This window comes from Grammomys surdaster, unplaced genomic scaffold (assembly GCF_004785775.1).
Source record: "Grammomys surdaster isolate TR1022 unplaced genomic scaffold, NIH_TR_1.0 211, whole genome shotgun sequence".
Lineage (NCBI taxonomy): Eukaryota > Metazoa > Chordata > Mammalia > Rodentia > Muridae > Grammomys > Grammomys surdaster.
In genome coordinates this window covers 3,056,410-3,076,886 of record NW_021604656.1, presented here as the reverse complement: position 1 = coordinate 3,076,886, position 20,477 = coordinate 3,056,410, and the positions used below count along the sequence as shown (strand labels likewise).

The 20,477-nt window shown below is 44.3% G+C and overlaps 1 protein-coding gene across 1 annotated transcript; it reads left to right on the top strand.

The window, feature by feature from the left end:
- Positions 1-11,516: 11,516 nt before the first annotated feature.
- On the top strand, positions 11,517-12,857 carry Drd1 (dopamine receptor D1). The gene has a single exon (XM_028771952.1). The coding sequence runs from the start codon at positions 11,517-11,519 to the stop codon at positions 12,855-12,857; it is 1,341 nt and encodes a 446-aa protein (XP_028627785.1).
- The last annotated feature ends 7,620 nt before the right edge of the window (positions 12,858-20,477 follow it).

The following is a 20,477-nucleotide window of genomic DNA, read 5'->3' as shown; positions in this document are numbered from 1 at the left end:
TTCTCCCAAAAAGGGGGGGCTAAAGGAGCTCAAATTTCAAACAATATTCCTAGGTTGTATCCAAGGTACTCAACATTTCCAATGGCAGTCTAAGGTTTTGCTGACTAATTTACATAATGCTGGGGAAAGTCTTTTTTCACGCTAGGTAGACTTGAAAGTTGGAAGTCTTTTTAGTCATACTATTGCCTGTCAGGTGTGTATGCAATCCATCCCCACCCCCCTCCACAAACACTTGTGTGTTCATGCTACAGAGGCTAGAAAGTGTAGGGCCTTGTGGATGTGTACTAGTGCGCCGCCATTTATTCTGAATACACAGGTCCATCAGTTTTGTCTAGCCCGTACTACCCTGCAGAGTTCTCTAGTGCAACAGCAAGTTCTTCTGTCAGGATAGATACAATGGAGTTTGCTAAAGGATACTAGGCACTTTGCAATGGTTGAGAGCCATGTTAGTACAGTTGAGAGAAGCAGTTGTATCCAAGCTGATACAATGTATCCAAGCTGATACATTATATCCAAACAGATACAATGTATCCAAGCTGATACATTGTTTCCTCATGGAAACAATAGAGGATCACCATCACCACTGAGTGCCAGGCCTCTGGTCTGTCAGTCACACAGGTGGCCTGGCAAGCCTGCATCTGATAATAGCTTCTCATTGGATTTGGATTGTTCAGGGTCAAATCTCAATTTTGTGATGGATAAGATAAGCTAGAACTAGTAGCTGTACTGCAAAGTAATCCGGGAAATGTGCTTTGTAACTTGGATCCCCTAAAGAACAGAGGAAAAAGCCAGTAGAGGCTTGGAATGAGTACGTTCAGTTCCTGCTGTAATTCCACCATGCCTGTGGCAGAGACGAGGCATCTATGTTGTTCTGCGTAGGTCAAAGCTTCAAAGTGATATTTTGAGCCTGTTTTCTTCTTTGGCTACAGATACTATTACAGGCATGGAAAGCTTTGAAAGTTCTCTCTAATCAAAATTATTCCTAGTTGTGTTTTCTCATATTTTCTTTTAGCAATTACAATCAAGTTACAAATACCTACATTTGTGTGTGTGTGTGTGTGTGTGTGTGTAGATTAATAAAGGACCATGGAGAAAGACAGTTTTTTTTCTCATCAGTCCTGCCTCTTATTAGTGAGTGACATCAGGTAAGTTGCAATGTCTTTATGTTTGAAACAGGCTGATAAAACTTTCATCAGAGTTGGCCCATAGAGGGCGCTAACGGAACAATATTCACTTCCCATGGTTTTTGTTTTGGTTTGCTTTTTTTTGTGTGTGTTTATTTTAACAAATTCGACCAGTAATACTGACATTCATCACACTGAAATGAAAATAAAGCATTTTATACTGACTTTGATTCAGAAGCCCCCATCCTTTGGTAACTGGCTTTGCTTCGATGTAGTTTAACACAGCTAATTAATTCTATAATTTATAAGTTTACTTAATGACCTCTTGCCCTGCCATTGAATCTTATACAGTAATTATATACTCAGTATAGATTTAAGAAAAATATGTGCTGATATGAAGACTTCTTTGTTGTAATTCATAAATTTGTTTTTCATACTTTCAAGTAGTCAAAAAATTTCTATTTTTTAAAAAAAGTAATCTTGAATCCTTGTCTGAATCCATTTGAGGAGCTAGCTTTGACTCTCTAGTGCCTGACAATATAGTGACTGTGTTATAGTGAATGTTAAGCTTTGCTGTAGATATTATGGCTTTACTGTGTCTCCAAAGGTTTGTGTGTTAGAAGCCTCCAGTGTGCTGTGCTAAAACACTAGAACCTTTAGAAGACGAGGCCTAGTAGAAGTCAGGGGGTCCTAGGTCATCACCCTAGGAAGGATTAATATGGCTCTTAGAGAATCTCTCTAAGTTTCTACAAAATGGAACATGAAAAAGAGAAGCTTGGGCCTCGGCTCTCTGGCTTCCTGTCTCATCATGTGACCTTTCTTTCTTGCACCCACTCCCACTTTCACACCTTGTCACATTGTGATAGACTGGGAAACCCCCTCCCCAGAGCCAAGCAGATAAGCATCCTATGCTCCAGAATCTCCAGGAACTGTAAGATGAATAGATTTCTGTCCTGTTTAAAAATCCAGATTGTCCCTATTTATTGTGGCAATAGAAGATGGACTAACACAGCTTCATGCTCACTTCACCACATAGAGATTGTAGCCTGTACAGTCAGAAAGGACTAGATAGGATGCAACCGGCAACTCCATTCTGTGCCTCTGGACAGACACCCCCACCCCCTTCTGCTTCCAGTCTTCTCATCCAGGAAAGATTTGTATGGAATATTACATCATGGCTAAAATCCAGGACTTTGCTGTTTAGTGGTTCTGACTTGTTCTTGGGATGTGCATACATGTCACCCAGGGAAAGAATATTGCAGAGAAACCCAAAACACCCAAGAAATCTTAAGTGCATAGCGACTGAACAGAAAGGGTGACCTGGGGTGTGGTACCAGCCACAGGTGTAAAAAGAACCTGGAAAGAGCACACACGACATCTTTATTTGTTGCAGAGTAAACCAGGGATGCTCCTTGCTTGGCAGCTTCTGCCACATCTTTTAGCCACCAGTATTTCCATTGATGCTCGCTCATGAAAATGAACCCATGAGCTCACACTGGATGCCTCAGGCCACAAGAGGGCTTCATTGCACAGGCGATGAGGCATTCGCAGGCTGGATAGGCGAGCTGGTCCACCAGGCCTTTCAGACTAGCAGAAAAGCACAGGGGCTGCAGCAATAAAGCCTGGTAGGTCACTCTGGAGACCACTATTGCTGGTTCAGATCCCACATCCTTTTGTTTGTTTGTTTGTTTGTTTGTTTGTTTGTTTGTTTTTGAGACAGGGTTTCTCTGTGTAGCTTTGGAACTCACTCTGTAGAACATGCTGGCCTTGAACTCAAAGATCTGCCTGTGTCTACATTTTTTTTTTTCTTAATCATTGTGATAAAGTAACACAAAATTTGCTGAGTTAATCTTTGAAGCCTGCACTTCTGTAATGTGAGGCACATTCACATCATGGTGGCCTCATGACTACCAGCCAGCCAGTCACCACAGAACTCCCGTAATGAGAACTCTCTTTCCACTGTGGTAGCTGTATATGGGTGTCAAGCATAGGCAGTTGGTCAAGGGAAGGGAATGGTGCCCTGCTTGATTGTTTAATCTACTGCATATGTTTGTTGTTTAGCATGGAAGTTTATAAATGAGGGAAGTCATTGGGAAGATGACTTTTATACTTACCACGTAAGTTACATAGGCTAGTCTGTTAGTCTTCCAGGTCCCTGGGACCCTCTGTATTCAATGTTTCTCTTTGCTGCCCAGGCAAATGAGAATAGTGGCTGCAGTTCATTTAAATAAAATTAAAGCATGAAATGTACCCTTCTTACTCCTCCTTCTGATCAGAGAGTACTTCCTGGGTAAGAGTCACAGAATTTCACTATGGCTATGCTAAGCACAGGGACAGTCACCCTGGCTGGAGGGCTTGACTTGGGAATGGACAGAAAGCAAAGCACACAGAGTGCAGTGTCGATAAATAACTCACAAGCAGATTCTCAGAGCAGAAGCAGTCTGGTCAATGTGACATTGGTGGGACACATGGCTTCTCATTCAATCAAACTTTTCTGTCTCCCCTGTCCTTCTCATGGAGGAAGCACCTGGTTACCCAACCTCAGATCACCTGTCTACCCTACAGTGAGGATAAGCAGGCTACTTTATTATACCAAGAAAATGTATCCAGTAAAGAGCAGCCACATGCCCCAAACTCAACAAACGCTCACTTGAAAGTAGCCTTTGCTAGGACAAGGTGTTAGAAAGTGACATTTCTCGACTGGTTCCTACATCCTCAGTGTTCCATAGACAGAACTTCATTTGTTCCTCACAGTCTTGTGTGATAAATAGCATTTTCCAGATATAGATAAAAGTACCAGAAGAATGAAGAAACCTGGCTTCTCATAGGCAGATGGTAATGAAGTCAGTCTTCAACCCTAGGTCTGCCCGTTCACTGCAGGCTCACGCATTGGTGTCTTAGGGTTTTACTACTGTGAAGAGACACCATGACCAAGACAACTCTTACGAAGGATAGTATTTAACTGGAGCTGACTTCTAGGTTCAGAGGTTAAGTCCATTATCGTCAAGGTGGGGGGAGCATGGCAGTCTCCAGGCAGGTTTGGCACAGGAGGAGCTGAGACTCTATATCTTCATCTGAAGACAGACTGGCATCCTCAGCCAGCAAGGAGGAAGCTCACAAAGCCCACTCCCACAGTGACACACTTCCTCCCACAAGGCCACACCTACTCCAACGAGGCCACACCTACTCCAACGAGGCCACACCTACTTCAACAAGGCCACACCTACTTCAACAAGGCCACACCTCCAAATAGTGCCACTCCCTGAGCCAAACATATTCGAATCACCACAGCTGGTTACTTTTTTTTTTTTTTTTTAAATCACAGTCATCAAATTCCCGAAGAGAAGCAACTTGAGGAATGAGAGGATTATTTTGGCCAGTGGTATCTGGGGACTTAGTTCATCCTGGTGGGAAGGCATGACAGTGCTAACGTGAGGCAAATGCTTGCTTGTGTCTCAGGGACCAGGAAACAGAGAGCAGATCTGAAGCAAAAGTGGTTTTTAAGCCCTTAAGGCCTACTTAAGGCCTAATGACCTACTTCCTCCAGCAAAACTCGGTCTCCTAAGGTTCCACAGGTTCCAAAGAAAGAACAGTAGGATGGGCCTTGGCCCAGGAATTACTTCCAGACTGAAGGATCCCTCTGGGTTAGTCATGTATCTTCTGGGCCCAGCAGATACTCTGGTAACTTTAGTTTCTCCACAAAGCAGTCATTTCCAGTCTGAAGAGTCCAGTTTAGCAAGATGTTTGCAACGACTCCTACTACTATATGTCCATAAATTGTTACCAAAAACTCTGAACACAAAGTATATAATTTTTGTGAATTAACATTTCTTTTGCCCTGGCTTAGTTTAGGTTCCTCTCTCCCTCTCTCTCTCTCTTGTTTTTTTTGTTTGTTTGTTTGTTTGTTTTTGTTTGTTTGTTTTTTGTTTTTTTGAGACAGGATTTTTCTGTGTAGCCCTGGCTGTCCTGGAGCTCACTCTGTAGACCAGGCTGGCCTCGAACTCAGAAATCTGCCTGCCTCTGCCTCCCAAGTGCTGGATTAAAGGCGTGTGCCACCACTGCCCGGCACTCTCTTGTTTTTAGTAAGCTCATCCTTTGCTTTTTTAACAGGAACAAAAAAATGAACTGCACTGCAGTTCTGTACTATGCTGTACAAAAAGGTAGCTGTCGTTTAACACTGAAGTACAAAGTCTCTGATTATAGAGATGTTTGCTTTCTTATGGCTGTGGTCTTAGCACATAGTCTCAGCTGTCCAGTAACACACTCAAAAACATGTACAGACTACATGCTAACATTTGCAATGATTGCATCTCTTATAAAGAATTAACTATGCTCTTGACCCCAGAAAGCCAGCCTTGGCCAAATAGATTCTGCATCTCTCAAAACTAAGAGATTTCAATGGGAGAAGTGAGAACCTGGGTGTCATTACCACAGATGGGGCCAGGAGTTGAACCTATGGCATAGCGGGCAAGGATCATGGGATGGTAGAAGTGTTCTAGTAGAAAAAGAAAGTTCATGGGACAGCAAGATGGCTTAGTGGAAAAGGCGATTGCTGCTCAGTGAGACAGCCTGAGTTTAATCTCCAGGATGTACATTGTGGAAGGAGCAAATTTGTCTCACAAGTTGACCTCTGATCTTTACACGTGTGATGTGGCACATGAGTGCCTCTACATACATACATACATACATACATAAATGTAAAAAAAGTGTAGAAAAAAAAATCCAAAAGAGAACTCATATACCCATATACCTGTACTCCAGTTTTTTTTGCTTGCCAAGAAACTTTTGCAGTATTAGTTTTTTTTTAAAAGTCAAGAATAAAATGTAAAAGTTGAGATATTTCCTGACTTCCTGACTTCCTGACACCAAACAACAATGAACATTAAAGTCCCTCCAGATCAAAATCCAAGGAGGAAAGTGGACAGGTGTTCCTACTTCCTGATTCCCCCATGATGGAAAACCAGGGAGATGAACTGCACAGGTGCATTTACGTCCTTTTTAAGAGAAGTTCCCACCCGTGGTGCAATCTGGGAGACTCTCCAAATTGAAGACTTGAAGAAATTCAGGAGCAAATAAGCTGGAAACTTCGAGAGGAAGACAGGGGGAAAGAAACACACACACACACACACACACACACACACACACACACAGAGAGAGAGAGAGAGAGAGAGAGAGAGAGAGAGAGAGAGAGAATATTGATAGCTTTAGAGAATCTTTTCTGAGCTGATCAGAGAACTAATTCCCCGCAGGAGGATGAGAATATGCAAATGAGAGCAATCTGGTGGAGCAGAGACGTGGACAGTACCTGTTCTCACCAGCCAGACTCCAAAACCCCATCACTCACTGAGCATAGGGCAGAGGGCCACAGAAGTTCATCTCAGTTACATTAAAGCAGCCTCGGATCAAAAATTGTCTAGTTCTTCTCAATCAACCTTCAGTGCAAGATCTGAAAAGATCACATGGTTTCTCAGCAGCTCCACAGGACCCTGGGAGTTAGAAAAAGGTCCAACATTGAGGTGTAAATGTTTGAGGAGATCTGGAGGAACAGCATTATAATGTCCCTAGGTACATATGGGCTATCTATCACTTGGAGGCAGGCTGTAGGGAGATCTTATCTCTGCGATGCAAACCAGGAAGCCATCATGAACATAACAAAAGGTTAGAAAGAAAAAAAATGGATCAATGGTAGAGGAGACGCAGAAGCTCGGGGTGTAGCTCGGGGTAGAATGCTTGCTCAGTGTCTGAGAGGTTGTAGGTTCAACTCACCACCTCAAAAGACAAACCCCAAACCAGACCTCAGCTAAGCCTATAAAAGATGAACGACAGGACCATAGTAAATATAGTGGGCACTCCAGGTGTCAAGTTTTACCCAAAGGGACATGTGTTGATTTAAAGTCGTATGATAGCTACGGATGACGAAAACAGAACATGGGATTGGGGATTTATTGTCCGTAAGGAGTAACGTCGTCGCTTGCTGAAGATCAAGCTATCGACATCCTTTGCTGACACTGAAAGCAACCATTTTAGGTATTTAGTAAGCCAGTTTTAATAATCCCAGAAGCTGCCTACATACAACATTTGAGAACACTTGACAGTGCATTTGTCTGACAGTGCCTTCTATGTTCACTGACGTTTACAATCCTAAAATAAAAAAAGTTATTGAAAACATCTTTTTAACCTTTACCTCCTCACCGTGCATAAATCACAGCATGCTGACAAAGCCTTGCTGACTTGGGAGACAAAGATGCTTTTGTGTTTGAGTCTACGTTCCCAGCATGATCAAATGCTAATATCTGCTTGCATTTATATTCACGTTCTTACTGTTTGTAGGGAGATTGTTTTAAAGAATAAATTGGAAGGTTTTGCTTCCCCTTGACTCCAAAAGGGGAGAAAAACAGAAAACAAAACAAACTTTGAGAACTCCCCCTGAAGTTCACCATGCGTGGTTGAAATTCTGAGATTTAAGTTACCCTTTACCCTTTCCTGTCCTTCTAGGGACTGCATTCACAAGCCAGTGACCTAAGCCTGACAGAAAAGGGTCCTGGGTGTCTGTTTCCAAATTACAGAATCATAGAGAAATAATCCAACAGTCTAGTTTCCCACTGATGAGAAACAAATTGACTCTTTAGGGGTACTTCTCTTCCTTCTCCCATATCTGCTGTCCACAGGCATCTTCTATTTGCGTGCTGATTTCTTTCAGGAAAGTAGACAACCTGATGCTTGTATATCAAAATGGCCGGTGTTTTCCTAGGGTGGAGAAATATCACGAGGAAAGCGATAACTGACAGAGAAGAATATGATGACAGGTTTGGGCTGGTTTTTAATAACTTAGAGGCATTTTCAATCAGAGTAGCTGCCGGTGTTGGAAGAAACCAGGGTTGTTCAGTGTACCACGATTAGCCTTTCCTCCCATTTTATATGAATTCTTTTGGTGAGGACTGGCAGTGCAGGCAAAGTAATGCCAGCCTTAGTATGGCTGACATCCTACTTTAAAGGGCAGTGGCCATTTTCCAGAGGCTTGGGGAGCTTCTGGGTCCTTTAGGGTAGGACTGAGCATGCTGGAGAAGGGAGGACTCCCTCAGGGAGGGAAAGTGCTCCTCCAGCTAGCACTTGAAGAGGCAATAAGGCAGTAACACTTAGAATTGTAGCAATGGAACTTAAAGGTGACAATATGGGCAAGTTGAGGAGTAAAACGTCCCCTAATGACTTGCTTCCGAAGCCTCCTGTGCTTCCAGAGGCCCCTTGTCTTTATCTTCCTTATTTCAAGGAATTGCAGGGTAGGTGGAGCGTGCTGAGTTACAATTCCAGACTCTCAGGATCATCTTGGATTGGAAACATCCTCTAATTTGTGTTTACTGTTTTTTTTTTTTTTTTTTTTTTTTTTTTTTAAAAGAGGAAGTGTGGTGAAATAAAGGTCCAATTGCTTAGGAAGTGACTGCCACAGAGATGAGAATCCTCTAGGGGTTTTCTGTTGTGCTGGCTCAAGGTTCTAAAGGAGAGGTTCTTGACTTGTGAGTCTTGACCCCTTTTGGGGGGGGTCACATATCAGATAGCCTGCATATCACATATTTATATTATGATTCATAACAGTAACAAAATTACAGTTATAGCGTGCAACAAAAGAATTTTAGGGTTGAGAGTCACCACATTAGCGAAGTTGAGAACCACTGTTCTAAAGGTGTGTGGTTTTTGGGGTACATGTCTGCTCACGAGTCCCTGGAACTTTGTGTAGCGAGGCTGTTAGTGGGAGGCGAGAACTGGGAGCACAGGTGGAGGAGGATGTGTGTCAATCATTTGACTACATCCAAAACCAAGATCTGATTTCCACTGGCTAATTAGGATAGCTATTTAGGTTATTTAGAGAAAATTCGGGCATTCAGTGTGGTGTGTGGTTCTCATGGAGACAAGACTACTTTTTTTTTCTTTAAAACCAAACCAAACCAAACCAAACCAAAGCAAAGCAAAGCAAAGCAAAGCAAAGCAAAGCAAAGCAAACCAAACCAAACCAAACCAAACCAAACCAAACCAAACCAAACCACTGGTCCCTGAAGAATTTCTGGTCACCAAGGGCTGAACAAGTCCATATCTGGTGCCCAACTCTTAAATAAATATTCCATTTAATTCTTACATCAGTAAGCACAGGAGTCCAGGCAAAGTGCCTTCCCAGTTCCATACTCAATCTCTTTTCACAGAGATGGGAAGGCAGTCTGGGGTTGTGTCTATGCACTAAGCGTTTCCTGAGGCCACACATTTCTGTCTCTATTTTATCGCTGTGGTAATTGTTTAGATAATGGGCTCCGTACTAGACATGGTCGTACAAGTGACAGTCGGGCAGACAGGCTACCGTTCTCGTTAGCTGCTGTGCCAAAGCTGAGTAGACCCAACACTCTTTCTGAGAATCTCTTTCCTCATTGATGAAATGGGGCCATGCAAGTCTATAAGGAAGGAGTTTTGCAAGATGTCGAACATCATGAGGGGTGTGTGTGTGTGTGTGTGTGTGTGTTTAGGGGACACAGAGGCTGCTGGGCTTATGCTCTGCTCACTTGCAAAGTAAATTGACTTGTTGTTTCTACTGCTGCTCCAGCCTTGACACACGGTATAAAAAAGGAAAATCGTGGCTTAGCGAATAAAATGCTAGCCAAAGGGACTTCCTACTCTTGTGAGTTTTTAAGGGGTATTTCAAGCGAGGGAGCCCAGAGTGCTGAAGACCTGCCTCTCATCATCCAGAGTTCTGGCAGTTGGGGACAGACAAAAGCAGGGTCAAGGCCCTGCATCTTGGGTATACACTGGCTGAGGCCTCTGTGATCTGAACCTGCTAGGGCGCAGGCGGGGTGCAGAAAACCATAGGCACCAGCAGAGGGCGCCTGGTACCTGCCGAGCGTGCGGCACCGTGTTTGGGGTGCTTGCGGGGCGCGGGTCACGGGCTGCACTCGTGAGTTGACCGCAGAAGCGCCTTTGCGGGTGGAGCGCGGATCGCGGATCGCGGAGCGAGAGCTGGCGCAGGGCTGGCAGGATCGAGGAGCGTGGCCTCCCAGATCGGTGAGCACTCTCGTCTGAGGGCTCCCGGTACCCCTGCTGCGGGGCACTCAGAAACAGCGCAGCTACGCGGGCAGTGTCCAGGGCTAGCAGGGCGTGGGTGTGGGTAGGGTCGGCTCTGATCCCGGGCTTTGAGTAGAACTTGGGGGTTGACCCAAAGATGCGCTGAGTGAGTTTGGTTTACTTGATTTGAGCATTTGGATTTGTCCTTCGGGTTCTGTCTTCTGCTGGGGTCCCCTGGGCGGCCGAGGTAGCCAGAGAGGACATGGCGATTGGGTAGGCATCCCATACCCCGGCTCCAGCTGTGCCTTTAGTGAACCACGTGTGGCTGTCTCCCGCCACCCTGCCTGTCAAACTCAGCCCACCACCAGGGCCGGGAGGGGACGCGGAGGCGGGATGGGCTGTGCCCCGCTGGAACCCAGCCGGCCCGGTTTCCTTGCTCTAGCTGCTGTGCATGCCTGGAGCTCCTGCCACTGCTGACAGAGAGCAAGGTGGCGCCTCGGGGAGGCTCAGGGTCCTGTCCTAAGAACGAGGAGCCAAAGGGGTGACCAGCGCTGGGCTCCCTTAGACAGAACAGAAAGCTGTCCCAGGTCCTGGAGGTTCCTCTCCCAAGGAAGCTCCCAGAACTCTCTCCGGGTGAGGGGGAACAGCAATCTGTGGGTGGGCAAGGTAGCAGGAGGGGCGCCGCTTCCCTGGGTACCTGGTCTGGGATTCCTTTCCCAAATCCGTCCCAGAGATTTTTCTGCATCAAGAGGGGAACATTTGCTATGCTGGCGGGACTCAATGTAGGAGCTCCAGGAGTTTGGGGAGAAGTGACCCTAATGCAAGGTAGGTGGTCTTGATGGACTTGTCCAGGAGGTGATGGGCTGGGAGTTTGCGTAGCTCAGAGTCTGCAGAGTCTTGGTGAACGACTTTGTGTTTCCCTTTGCCTTTTTAGGGCATTTGGAGAGATGTGGCGCCAGGGGCTTGGATGTAAAACACATGTATTTTAGGCTGTGTCTCAGAAGAAGAGGCAGCATCCCTGAAAAGTGACTGAAATTGACCAAGAAGAGGCCTCAGACTCAGAGTACATTTAAAAGCCTATGTGTTCCTTGGGGGGAATCTAGGGACCAGCCGATGCCAGGGACAGTGACCTGGAGCACTGAACCCAGAAGACAGGTGGAAAACAAGAGAGTCTTTTTATCGGCATGGCTTGGATTGCTACACGGATGCTCCTGATGGCACACCACTGTCCTTTAGTCCGGGCAGCAACTGGGGCTGGACAAGGAGCTGGGTGGTGAGTGATTGGGGGAAGTCTGGCTAAGCCTGGTCAAGAACTTGAGGGCCAAACCACCGGAAGTGCTTTCCTTCTGGAAGATGGCTCCTAACACTTCTACCATGGATGAGGCCGGGCTGCCAGTGGAGAGGGATTTCTCCTTTCGCATCCTCACGGCCTGTTTCCTGTCGCTGCTCATCCTGTCCACTCTCCTGGGGAATACCTTAGTCTGTGCCGCTGTCATCAGGTTTCGACACCTGAGGTCCAAGGTGACCAACTTCTTTGTCATCTCTTTAGCTGTGTCAGATCTCTTGGTGGCTGTCTTGGTCATGCCCTGGAAGGCTGTGGCTGAGATTGCTGGCTTTTGGCCCTTTGGGTCCTTTTGTAACATTTGGGTAGCCTTTGACATCATGTGCTCCACGGCATCCATCCTTAACCTGTGTGTGATCAGCGTGGACAGGTATTGGGCTATCTCCAGCCCTTTCCAGTATGAGAGGAAGATGACCCCCAAGGCAGCCTTCATCCTGATTAGTGTAGCATGGACTTTGTCTGTTCTCATATCCTTCATCCCTGTGCAACTAAGCTGGCACAAGGCAAAACCCACATGGCCCTTGGATGGCAATTTTACCGACCTGGAAGACACTGAGGATGACAACTGTGACACAAGGTTGAGCAGGACATATGCCATTTCATCATCCCTCATAAGCTTTTACATCCCTGTAGCCATCATGATCGTCACCTACACCAGTATCTACAGGATTGCGCAGAAGCAAATCCGGCGCATCTCAGCCTTGGAGAGGGCAGCGGTCCATGCCAAGAATTGCCAGACCACCACAGGTAATGGAAACCCTGTCGAATGCTCTCAATCAGAAAGTTCCTTTAAGATGTCTTTTAAGAGAGAGACTAAAGTCCTGAAGACACTGTCTGTGATCATGGGGGTATTTGTATGCTGCTGGCTCCCTTTCTTCATTTCGAACTGTATGGTACCCTTCTGTGGCTCTGAGGAGACCCAGCCATTCTGCATTGATTCCATCACCTTCGATGTATTTGTGTGGTTTGGGTGGGCGAATTCCTCCCTGAACCCTATTATTTATGCTTTTAATGCTGATTTTCAGAAGGCATTTTCAACCCTCTTAGGATGCTATAGACTCTGCCCTACAACAAATAATGCCATAGAGACAGTAAGCATCAACAACAATGGGGCAGCGATGTTTTCCAGCCACCATGAGCCCCGAGGATCCATCTCCAAGGACTGTAATCTGGTTTACCTGATCCCTCATGCTGTGGGTTCCTCTGAGGACCTGAAGAAGGAGGAGGCTGGTGGAATAGTTAAGCCACTGGAGAAGCTGTCCCCAGCCTTATCGGTCATATTGGACTATGACACAGATGTCTCTCTAGAAAAGATCCAACCTGTCACACACAGTGGACAGCATTCAACCTGATTATTGGGTTCTCATCTCTGAAGTAACGAGTTCCCTAGGGCTTGCTGTTAAGGAATTAACAGGAGATCCCTCTGCTGCTTTCGGACAATTGCAAAGCTTCTCAAACTCACTGATTCCAGTGTATTCTCTAGCCACAAGGGAAATGACTTCGGCTCTGAAATCATTTTTGAAGCATTATCTTAGGACATTATACATATATTTAAAAAAATAGGGCCAAAAGTCAACTGTAAACAGCTTCACTTAAAAAAAAAAATCAAACTTTCCAGGAAGGAAGTGTGAGAGTTGAGTTTGCTGTATCCAAACAGGTGCTAAAACTGTCTGAGCAGTTTTCAGATTGTAAAGGTAGGTGCATGCCTTTGTTAGTTAATTTCTCCAACAATAATTGAGCCTTACAGCAAGAGTGGGATTTCTTTTTTTTCTCAGAATTGACAGATGTATTGTTGATAATGGTTTTATTATTTATTTATTTATTGTATTATATGGATATTTTAAATTTATCATAGTGAATCTATATTTAGCATATTTAATAGAACAAACCAATGTTAAATCTGAGACTCAACTGTCCATTGTACTAGCACTTTATGAGCCAATGAAACAAACACATAGACTCTGAGATTCTGAATTGTGAGTTACTTCTGGGAACACAACGAAGACTGATGTGGTGGTTCCTTAATTCAACACAGACACAAATACATGCAAGATGTGAAGTGACTAACGCCACTGATGATTCCCCTCTCCCCAAATACTCTGAAAAGATCTGTTTTTAAAAAAGAAGCTACTATTTATTGTGTTCTGAATGTTTTAAATGGGAGAGGCTTTCCCCGGGGCGAATTTGCACTTCTGTAAATATCTATGTAAAAGCCAGCTCAAGAAGAATACAACTTAGATTTCTGTCTTTGGATGGCGAGGAAGAGCATATGTCACTTTGTATTTATGTAAAATAATTGGCCCTCCCTGTCATTTCTCATTTCATGCTTGAAATAGCTTTCTGAAACAAACAAATGGCTGTCCAGGATTAAGATGTGCAGTGCCGTGAATGAGCTGTAAATTCACAGGTCATAGCAGCCCCTCCGATAGTTGAGCTCATCATTGGCTCTTCATCTGCCCAGGTCTAACCAAGCCGACTGCCCAAGGGGCTACTTTTATAGTGATTTAATCCACTTAGTATCCTCATAGTTTCATAATACACTTGTGTTGGTAGGGAGAAGAGCCCCTTCCCCATGTGTGTTGAGCACCACAAAGCCATCAGCATCACTGGCCACAAATGCTATCTTTTTTTTCTCTGTGGTTTTGAATCTAGTTTCCAAGTCATAGCCTGGACTGCAAAAAGTACCATCAAGTCCCCTGGAGTCGGGGCATTGCAACAGTGTTTCTTTTGCTGTTTAAAATGTTTACAAGGTGTTCTTTGGAAGCAGTTGCAACATGTGGATGGAACTGAAGAAAAGATTGACTGGCTTGCTAACAGTATCTCCTGCAGGGGTCTGTGTTAAGTACTTTGAATGTTTTCTCAGTTCTACCACGTGTGTGCTTTCTTACATACAATAAAATTATTTTGTGAATTCAAATCAAACCCAGTGGAGCTCTGTTGGATTTTTTTAAAACCCATTTAAAAAGCTAGACTGTTTCAGGTTGACAGCTAAGAAAACGGAGGGTGTCTTCAGATATTCTCTCCTTTTTTAAGTTAGGGATTTCCCTCGTCTGTGCCCTTGGTTGCTTTTGAATGTTTATGTGGAAAACATTGCTACACATGTTCCTTATATTTTAACTGTGTTCTAAGAAGAACTCTTTGTTCATGTGAAGAATTATTCTCTCTCTCTCTCTCTCTCTCTCTCTCTCTCTCTCTTTCAGATTTGAAGATGTTCTCATCTTTAGCTCTTTCTTTTTAAGACATTATTTGTAAATGGAATACAAATTTTAGAAAGGACTGTCTTGCTCTGAGCGGTTGTGGCTTTGTAGCTGAAGGCAACCACCATGCATTCGAGTGGCATTTACTTCAAAACATCCTAGACATTATCTATTCTAAGAATACTCAGCTTGTGATGCTGAGCTCACCGTAATGCTTAGTAGGCACAGGCACACTTGCAAATTCTGCTAGTGTTACTTGCCAGCTAACCCAAGGAAGGAAAAGGGCTCAGCTGCTGGTGATGTAGAAACTAAGGGTTAAATTTATAGTCTGGAATATCGCACAGCAGATGGCGTCTCTTCAGAGTCCCACTTGCATCTCCCAGGCCCTGTTATTCAGCAAACACAACTGGAATGAGCTCTAGGAAAAACCCTGTGCCTTTTCTTCATACCTCACGGGTTCTGGATGTCTTTACTCCTGGAGGCTCAACATCAGGTTCAATGCAGAAACTCAGTCAATGACAGGCTACAGTGCTCGGGCAAGGTTGCCATTGTAGAGCCAATGAAATCTGGCATAAGAGTATCTCTTCAATAGTGTATTTAGAAGTGATTTTAAAGAATTGTAAAATTCAGTCCACCTTGAATAAGTTTGTGCTCTGGGTTTCTCTGATTCTGGATTGACTAAGGCCATCTAAAGAATGTGAGTTCTGAGAAGTATAAAAGTAAAGTTGTGGTAAGACTCATATTTAGCCGAGCGGTGGTGGCATATGCCTTTAATCCCAGCACTTGGGAGGCAGAGGCAGGCGGATTTCTGAGTTCAAGGCCAGCCTGGTCTACAGAGTGAGTTCCAGGACAGCCAGGGCTACACAGAGAAACCCTGTTTCGAAAAACCAAAAAAAAAAAAAAAGACTCATATTTAATTTTTGAACTCTAGTCAGTGGGTGTAACAATGTCCAATATATGTAAAATACTTAACCGAGATGGAAATAATTTCAGAGTTTCTCTTTCTTCTTCATGAAAAAAGCTGCCTTTATTAAATGTACACATAGTAACAAACATGACAGGAAGGAGGCCTGAGCTCAGGGCCTGGGAATGAACCAGAAGTTCCCACAGGCCTGCCCCTGGCTTCTCCTGGGACCTAAGCAAGTGTTATGGTGAGTCCTATTTGAGTGTGTCCATCAACTCCAGGGGAGGATTCTGCTTGAGTTTCTTCAGGAAAGGCTCAGCCTAGCACCAGGTCAGTGTGTAATCAGCTTCAGAGACTTCCTGAGTTCTTCATTTTCTTTGGGGACCCCGTGACCTCCAGCCAGGCACGCACCAGCATTTCTTCCCATTTCCACTTTCTATCCCAAGCCCTCTGCAGATAATACAGGGTCCTCTTTCAATTCGAGTGAGCATAAATGGGTATATTTACTTCTCTGAGCCCATGTGCCCTTTTTGGGAGATGAGGATCGTTGTGCAGGTTATCTGAGGGTCCAAATGAAGCAGTGTGCAGGAGCCTGGGATACTGTCTCCTGACATTGACCTTTAGTATAAATGGATCTGCCATTTGATTTTTAAAAATGGAATGTAATTAATTTTCAGCATACACTTGGTTAGAGATTCTCTTTTGCTGTAGCTACTCACCCTTCCAGAAACGAGTGACATTTCATGTCTTCCTGGTTATAAAAATTGCCTTAAGCTTCCACTACATGATGATCAAATCTGCACACAACATTTTAATCCACCAAATCTCCTTATCTCGGGAATCATAAGCCAGTGGCCTGCCTAGTCTGGACTAGTAAATGTACACTTGCTTGTCTGTGTGGCTGGCGTACAGAGGTCATTTGAAGGAAGCAGCATGGTGGGTCACAGGATTGCGACACTTTGTAGCTATGATGTAGCTGTACAGATTTGTTTGAATTCCCTACACAAGAAACATGACCTGTTTATTTGCCAGAGGACTGAGGGCACAGCATGTCATAGCACAGACATACTGCTAAGGTTTCTGCCTGGCCGTTTGTCACATTGATGTTCATGGGATGCACAGATTTATAGCAATAGCATTTGGACTGTAGGCTGTTCAAGATTTGGGACTTGTAATTTAAAGAGTATTAGATGTTCAGGATTAATCTCTGATTTAAAAAAGGTTTAAGCTTCTAATCACTATGAGAAAAATGTATGGAACCGGCTAGAACAGAACCCATCAGCACTTGACATTTGGAGATGTCTTCAGCCACAGGGAAGGACTTGTTGAGGCCATCTCATACATCCCTGGGAACAGAGGTAATAGCAAAGTGGCAGATGGCAACGGGACCCATAAAAACTGTGTTATAGGGTGGAGTGCTTCGTTTCATTTAAACAAATGGGTCCATTATTGATATCATCTGTAAGTAAGTTCTCATCTCTACAACAAGGACGTGTTGGAGTGAGCAGAGGGAGGGGCTCAGATAAGTTCTGGTTGGAAATTATCAGATGTGAGCTCCATTACGGGCAAATGTTGACTGTGACAGGTTTCCCCCAGGTAGAGCCTCTTTGCTATTAGAGACCTTCACAGAAGGAAAGTTTTCATTAGTTTTCACTGATACAGTAAATGATTTCCTTATGGCACCTGACACTTTTTCTTTGATTCCAGTCCTCTCCCTCTCCCACCTCTGCTGTCCTCTTCTCTCCCTTAGTAGCCCTCTTCTACTTTCCGGCCACATATGTTTTGCAATTTCTTTCTCCCTTCTCATGGTTTTCTTTGTAGTTTCATGGCCTGTACCTCTGTTCTCACCAAAACATATTTGTTTTGGCTGGTTTTCTGTGTCAACTTGACACAAGCTGGAGTTATCACAGAGAAAGGAGCCTCCCTTGAGGAAATGCCTCCATGAGACCCAGCTGTAAGGCATTTTCTCAATTAGTGATCAAGGGGAGAGGGCCCATTGTGGGTGGTGCTATCCCTGGGCTGGTAGTCCTGGGTTCTATAAGAAAGCAAGCTGAGCAAGCCAGGGGGAGCAAGCCAGTAAGCAGCACCTTTTTATGGCCTCTGCATCAGCTCCTGCCTCCAAGTTCCTGCCCTGTGTGAGTTCCTGTCCTGACTTCCTTTGGTGATGAAGAGCAATGTGGAAGTTGGAAGTATAAGCTGAATAAACCCTTTCTTCCCCAACTTGCTTTTTGGTCATGATGTTTTGTGCAGGAATACAAGCCCTGACTAGGACAATATTCACATATAGAAAAGTTGAAATCTCAGATGTGCAAATGAGAGAAAACATAGTTCTTGTCTTCTGAATCTGTTTCTAAAGCTAAACATGGCACTGTGCAATTCCATCCACTTCCTCCAAATCTCATGATCTCAGGTTTCTTTAAGATGGGGTCAGACTTCACTGTGCATTTTCTTTACATGTTTCTCTGTTGACAGATGCCTAGGCTGGATCCATTTCCTACCTATTATGAACAGGGCAGCAGTAAACATGGATTTGTAAATACCCTTCTGGTAGAGCTTGAACTTCCTTGGACACCTGCCCAGAACTGGTATAATCTGGTTACCCAGTAGCCCCTCCCATTTTTGATTTTTTGAGAAACCTTCATGCTGATTTCCGTAATGTTCACGCTCAGACCTGTAGTTTATAAGGGTCCCTCCCCCAGCATCACCAGAAATTATTTTTTTTTTTTTAAAGATAGCCATTCTAACTGAGGCGAGACTGAATCAGAAAGCAGTTTTAATTTGCATCTTAGAAAGATATTTTAAATATGCAAACAGAACTGTGTTTTACCTATGCATAACATTTTTGAATGGATTCTAGTTATTTAGGTTTTTTTTTAGGAAAAAAAAGTCAATAAGCTTATTCAAGGACCCTGATGACCAAGCCTAAAGGTGGCCTGGTGGCCTCTGCAGCCTCATGTCTGCTGTGGCTCACGAGCACCACCACATAAGCATTTCCAGCTCTGTGCAGTGAGTGTCTGGAATCTTTCCTTGCCTTTATACCTTTGCACACACTGTTCATTCTGCTGGAATGCCCTTCCCCGCTGCCAGTGTTTAAATGCCCAGAGCTCCTTACCCTTTAAGATTATTTTAGGTAAAACTGCCAGAGGCTGCCCCTAACCTCTTCTTCCCCTTTCCTGTCACACTGCTGTGGGACAGTTTCCTTGTTATTGTGCTGAGGTCAGAGGCCTTGCCAGACAGGAGCTGTTTTCTTCTATGCTCCTATATTCTTTTAAAAAACTTACTGAAATTGAAAAAAAAATTGACACAGAGATGGCATTGGATTCCCTGGAACTGGAGTTGCAGGTGGTTGTGTGCTGCCATGTGGGTACTGGGAACTGAACCTGGGTCCTCTGGAAAAGCATCCAGTGCTCTTAATCACTGAGACATCTCTTCAGCCCTCTGTGTCTATTCTTAAGTATTCAGGATGTGTGACTTACAGGACTGGCTCATCAAACCTCTACTGAATGAATCAGTGAGTTGAAATAGGGAATGTTGGAGCCATAAATGTATGTATGTATGTATGTATGTATGTATGTATGTATGTGCAGCTCATCATGCTTACACAGCAGACATGTTACTAACTGAACTATCTTCATAGCTCCCACAGTTTTATTATTCAAATGTATTTATTTATTTGTATGTGTCTGTTTGCATGCATGTGGGTACATGTATGTGGGTACATGTTTGTGTATGTGGAGGCCAGAGGTCAACCCTGAGCATGTTTCTCAGGAGCTGGCTACCTTAATTTTTAATTAATTAATTAATTAATTATTTTAGGTAAAGGCTTTCAGTGGTGCCTAGGCTGGCTGGCCAGGGAGCCCCAGGAATTGTTCTGACTCTGTCTCCCCATCTCCCCAGTACTGGAATTACAAGCTGTGGCCACTATACCTGGCTTTTTATGTGGTTAGTTGGGTTCAAAGTCAGGTCCTTTTATTTGTATGACAGGTGCTTTACTGACTAAATTATCTCTCTCTGCGCCCCGGAGATGCTTTTGATATATTTGGACATTTGATATATTTGCATCAGTCTTCTGTGCTCTCCCTAATGTGTTTGGATTCAGTCTTCACTTGGTGCTCGAGCTATAGTTCCTTGACGTCTATCACAGCTGCACAGAGGCCATTATACACATATATCACAGGTAAGCTTCTGTGTATACACACTTACACACACAGTGCACACACATGCACGCACACGTGTGTGTGCACACACACACATATACATTCATGTAGCTAGACTCATAAACACATGGCTGTTTATGTAATATGTATGTATTTATAAACACACAACTTGACATAGTTTTCAGTTAGCAATCTCCTAAGATAACATCTTGTATGGGCAGATCCCATGCTGCATGCTAGAGGCATGAAAACAAATGAGATTTTATCCCGGCCTTGGAGGAGCTGTACACTGGGCCAAAAGGATGTCCTTTTGCCATGTGCAAACAAAGCAACCCTGAGAGTGCAATGCAGGGAGAAACAAAGTATGCTCTTCCAGGTATGTCTGCAGCTCCCGTGTGGTGAGCCTCAGGAAGGATGACTCCAGCACCCAGTCTCACCCTTATGGCAGTGGCTCTCAACCTGTGCACCACAGCCCCCTTTGGGACTCCCCATGGTATGAATCTCCCTGTGCTTCTCCCCCAGGCCTCCCTCTGAAGCCTGCTGCTCCTTGTAGAACCAGCCTCTGTGCTGTCTGCTTTCTGTTTCTCCTTTGAGTTTGGGAGTCCCTGGAGGGAGCCGTGTATCCTTAAATCAAAATATTCTTACTGTCTGGCACAGCTGGCCACACAGTAGGTGAGAAATGGATTTTAGATGTATTTGTGGGTTAATATCTTT

Coding starts and splice junctions, on each gene's coding strand:
- Drd1 (XM_028771952.1), top strand. CDS start 11,517: ATGGCTCCTAACACTTCTACCATGGATGAGGCCGGGCTGCCAGTGGAG.